General features: G+C 38.5%; 1 protein-coding gene across 1 annotated transcript; it reads left to right on the forward strand.

Annotated features, from left to right (window-relative positions):
• Nucleotides 1-1,715: 1,715 nt before the first annotated feature.
• Nucleotides 1,716-3,250, forward strand: LOC106324255 (uncharacterized mitochondrial protein AtMg00810-like). The gene is made up of 3 exons (XM_013762255.1): nt 1,716-1,737; nt 2,082-2,871; nt 3,013-3,250. The coding sequence occupies exons 1-3, from the start codon at nt 1,716-1,718 to the stop codon at nt 3,248-3,250; spliced, it is 1,050 nt and encodes a 349-aa protein (XP_013617709.1).
• Nucleotides 3,251-5,492: the final 2,242 nt, after the last annotated feature.

A 5,492-nucleotide genomic window follows, 5' to 3' on the forward strand; every position in this document is an offset into this window, starting at 1 on the left:
GACTTCGGGAGCGACCTCAGTGGGTCGCTCTGAGAGGTCGCTCCGGGCTTTGTTTTGTGTCGTCTCGCCATGGAAACGCGAGCGACCTCGGAGCGTCGCTCTGGCAAGTCGCTCTGAGAGGGGTGTCTCATGATAGAAACGCGAGCGACCTCTCCATGTCGCTCTGGCTTGACCGCTCCGGGATGTGTGTCACATCGACTTCACGGCGTCTCTTTGGTGCGCTGCTCGTCCGTTGATCGCTTTAAACACTTCTTTTGAGCTCCAAATGCACCCAAATGCCTTCAAGAACTCCATGTGGTACTCCAATACCTGATAAAGACTCATGTATGCAAAATGCAACCTAAACATGGCTAAATCCTAGTCTATATGATCAAAATGCACATGGGTGAATGGATAAAACAATGTAAATATGCAAGATATCACAAGTTGAAAGTGCTTTCTGATACATTGTCTTTATCTGAATCGAGTCTATCTACTCATGATCATTGTTCTGTTTGTCCTTTAGTTAAACAGAAGCGTGTCTCTTTTCCATTTTTCAATCATAAAACTGAAAAACCTTTTGAGTTGTTACATTTGGATACTTGGAGACCCTTTTCCATTGAGTATGTTCATGGTTACAAATTTTTTTATACTATTGTTGATGATGCAACTCGTGTTACTTGGGTTTATATGATTCGCAATAAGAGTGATGTTGCTGTTATTTTCTCTACGTTTCTTACTCATATTACAACTCAATATAATGCTAAACCGAAAGCTATTAGAACTGATAATGCCCATGAACTGCGTTTTCCTGATTTGTTGCTAAACATGGCTTCATTCATCAATTTGCTTGTGCTTATACGCCTCAACAAAACTCTGTCGTTGAGCGTAAGCATCAACATCTCTTAAATGTGGCTCGCGCATTGTTATTTCAATCCAACATTCCACTTGTGTATTGGCCTGATTGTGTGAGTACTGCTGCTTTTTTGATAAATAGAAAACCTTCGCCATTGCATAACAATAAGACTCCTTATGAACTTCTTTTGCGAAAACTTCCTAATTACAAAATGCTTCGTGTATTTGGATGTCTTTGCTATGTTAGCACGCTGTTGAACGATCGTCACAAATTTAGTCCACGAGCTCGTGCTTCAGTTTTTATAGGTTATCCTTCGGGTTACAAAGGTTACAAAGTTTTGGATCTTGAAACGCATTCCATTTCTATATCACGCAATGTCGTTTTCCATGAAAAAGTTTTTCCATTTCATGATTCTAACTCCTCTATGTTTGATTTCTTTTCTCATATTGCGTTACCTGCCTTTGTTCCTTTTGTTCATGTTTCTTCTGAACGTGTTATTGCATCTCATCCTCCATCTGCATCTCATCATCCATCAACATCTCTTCCTCCATCTGCATTTCATCTTCCATCACCATCTTATCCTCCATCTGCATCTCATCATCCATCTAATGTTGTTCCAGTGGTTTATGAAACTGTTACGACAGAAACTGCAATGGTTCCTTGTCATGCTGAGAGACCTCGCAGACAGACTAAAACCCCATTGTACTTATCTGATTACCATTGCGCTATTTTACTATCTCATTCATCTCATTTACCCTCTCATCATACTACACCTTACCCTCTTTCCTCTGTTCTGACCTATAAAAGAGTTTCTCCATCCTTTTATCAATTTCTCTTATCATTCTCTGTGGAAACTGAACCCAAAACCTTTTATGGGGCCATGACTTTTGAACGGTGGAGAGGTGCTGCGAATGATAAACTCAATGCCATGGACTGAACAAGACTTTGATTGTTGTCTCTCTTCCTCCATGGAAGAATGTGGTTGGCTGCAAATTGGTTTTCATCATTAAGTTTCGACCTGATGGCACTATTGAGCGTTACAAGGCTCATTTAGTTGCTAAAGGTTATACACAACAGGAGGGTGTTGACTATAATGAAACCTTTTCCCCTGTTATCAAGCAAACCAGTGTCAAGCTCATGTTGGCACTTGCAGCTTCTAAAGGATGGAAGTTATCACAGATGGACATATCCAATGCTTTCTTGCATAGCACACTTGATGAGGAAATCTATATGTCTTTGCCTTAAGGATATACTCCTGGTCCAAATGAAGTTTTACCTCCCAATCCTGTTTGTCGACTTCACAAGAGTCTCTATGGCCTTAAGCACGCCTCACGCCAGTGGAATCAGACGTTCACAAAGGTTCTTGTTGATGCTGGTTATACTCAATCTGAGTCTGATACAAGTCTTTATGTTAAAGCTTCTCCTACGGCTTTTGTTGCTGTCTTGGTATATGTGGATGACATTGCCATTGCTAGTAATAATGATGAGGAGCTTTCTGCATTGAAGTCGACACTTGTTGCTGCTTTTAAGATCAAGGATCTTGGTCTTATGCGGTTCTTTCTTGGGCTGGAAATTGCGCGTTCTGTCTCTGGCATCTCTGTTTGCCAACGCAAGTATGCTTTGGACTTACTAGAGACTGTTGGACTTCTTGCATGTAAACCTGCGAGTGTACATATGGATCCTTATGCGCATTTGAGTCTGGAGGATGGTACTCCTTTACCTTCTGCTCGGCCTTATAGAGAACTCATTGGTCGATTGTTGTACTTGACGATAACACGTCCTGTCATCACTTTTGCAGTTCACAAACTGAGTCAGTTTCTCCAGCGACCTACTGATGTTCATCTACAGGCTGCTCATCGATTTCTTAAATATGTGAAAGGCAATCCTGGTCAAGGTTTGTTCTATCCTTCGAATTCTGAGCTATGTTTGAACGCTTTCGCCGATGCTGATTGGGCTTCTTGTCGAGATACTCGTATTTCTACTACTGGTTATTGCGTTTATCTCGGCACTTCTCTCATTTGCTGGCGTTCTCAGAAGTAGAAGGTGGCTAGTCGGAGTAACACTGAAGCGGAGTATCGTAGTTTGGCCGATGTCACACGAGAGATCTTATGGTTTCAGAAGTTGTTGCGTGACTTTCACATTGTTGTTACTGCGACTGCTAAGTTGTTTTGTGACAGTAAGTCAGCCATCTACATCGTCACGAATCCTGTTTTTCACGAGAGGACCAAACACGTTGAGCTTGATTGTCACATTGTGCGTAATCAGCTGAAAGCTGGAACTCTCACTGCGATTCATGTTACTAGTGTTAATCAGCTCTCCGATATATTAACCAAGCCTCTTCATCCTTCTCCATTTCATTTTCTGCTTGGTCGACTCTCGGTTTCAAGCCTTTATCTTCCTCGTGATCCAGATTAAGGCTTGAGGGGGGCGTATCAGATATAGTGTAGGTTAGCATGTGGTGTATGTTAACAGTTAGTTGTACAGTGTAAGTTAGCTAACCACACTTGTATATAAGCTAGAAACAGAGTGTACGGTAAGCTTTAATGTGAGATTCATATTCATAACAAACTCGTCTTCTCTCTCGCATTCTTTCTAGTTTTTTATTTCTCAATATTCTTGATAATCTATCTTTTGGTATACCGTATGTTTATATGTTTTGTTTTGTTAAATCTTGTGTTTCAGAAAAAAAAATGTTTCAAAAAACAGAACTAGCGTCTTCTTTTTTGTGTACCTAGCGATAAGATATTAAAATTACAAATGCGTACTGAATAAGATATATTTAATTACATGAAATCTAGCTTAGATTTTGGTTTGGTGGTAAAACAAAATTTTAGCAAGGTGGGTCATAGGCTCATAGCTATTTGAATGGGACACTATTAAAATGTCTGCACAAATCGGGATACATTTCTCCTGGTCACAAACTAATCATCTCACTTTTTCTTTCCCTTTTACCTTTCCTTTATACTACTAATTTTCTAAATTTCTAACTCCATCTTCATTTTCCAACTTCTTTATAAAATAATAATTCATGTTTATTGAAAGTTCATTAAGAAATAAACCTTTGTGTTACCCTAATCCTAAATTCTTAATGATAAGGCATTCAGGAGAAATCCATTTGAGAATTCATATAGTTCAACTGATCTTTGTGGTTTTTTCCCCTTTGGTTCAAATAGCTTTTTATATTTCTTTCCACAAATAATTTGGGAGTTTGTAGATAATCTATCCCTTTATTTTTTTGTCTTTTTCCTTGTACTGCACTTAGAGTTCAATCAATAAACCATACAATGCTACAGCCTACAAGCAAATGAGTGGTGGGTCTCTCACGTGTGTTCACTTGCAAAAGAGACCTCTTTCACGGAAGCACAGTTAGACAACAGTCACTTAAGCTCTCTTAAAATATTGTATTATTTCCGATCTCTAATTGATCCCAGTATTAGTTGTGTAGACGCAAGCCTTGGGCCATTTCGAATAATACGAACAAGTTTACAGCTAATACGGTGGAGACGTATTTACAACGAATAACCAGAAGTTTATGATACGGGTTTTATGTGCAGAGAAACTAGCTTTGACTTTTGCATTACGTGGTTCTTTAACTAACGATAAAATAAATAAAATAAACGTTTTACTGTCTAGAAATCAAGCAATTTATATGTCTAAACCAGTCATATATTCGGGATGTGAAACCAATTATGTATGATGTCATGTTTGATTCACCTCAAGATGTCAGAGCATCTTTATCCGGGGTTCTCAGTGAGGTTCTTAGTACGTGAACCCCTGCAAAACCCTTAAAGATCGGTTACAAAAACTACTAATTAAGAACCGATTTTAGTGAATTTTTTACACTGTTTGCGGATTCCACTGACTAGTGGCGGTCTACGATTGATTTGTTTTTAATTTTTTTTTTTAGACAAAAAAAACCTAAGAAATCAAAATGGGTTTCTTAGGAATAAACATGCTATTATGATGTTTGATTCAACAACAATCACTACAAGAAAACATATGCTTAACGACGAAAATTAACGAGGAAAAACAATCCTCGTAAATTTGCGTCGAATTTACGATGAATTTACGTGAAAAACTAAAGTCATCGTTATTTCCTCGTAACGTAACGACAAAACTATTTCGTCGTAAAGTGGATGTAATTTTACGAGTATTTTACGAGGAAAAACTATTTCCTCGTAAATACGACGTAAATTTTGCGTGGTATTTACGAGGGAATAGTTTACGTGTATTTAGCGAGGAAATTTTTGAATCCACCAACTTCATAGGTGTTACACGTTTTTTTTGCCCACCTAATTAATTTTCGTCGTAAATTCATAGGAAAATTACAACTACCAGATTCGAATTTTCCTATAAATATGGATGTTTGAACATCATTTTAAACACACCAACAACAAAAAACGTGAAAGAAAAAAAATGGCTGGCTCCGGGACTATTTACGAGTTGCGGAAGTGGATGTATATGCATAGAGATGCTAACGGGAGAGTGACGAAAGAATACCTTGCGGGTCTGGAGACATTTATGCATCAAGCAGATTCAACACCGCTCGCCCAAGAAAGTGGTAAGATGTTCTGTCCTTGTCGGAAATGCAACAATTCGAAACTGGCAAACCGTGAAAATGTTTGGAAGCATTTAATAAATAGAGGTTTCACGCCAA

Source organism: Brassica oleracea, chromosome C2 (genome assembly GCF_000695525.1).
Source record: "Brassica oleracea var. oleracea cultivar TO1000 chromosome C2, BOL, whole genome shotgun sequence".
NCBI lineage: Eukaryota > Viridiplantae > Streptophyta > Magnoliopsida > Brassicales > Brassicaceae > Brassica > Brassica oleracea.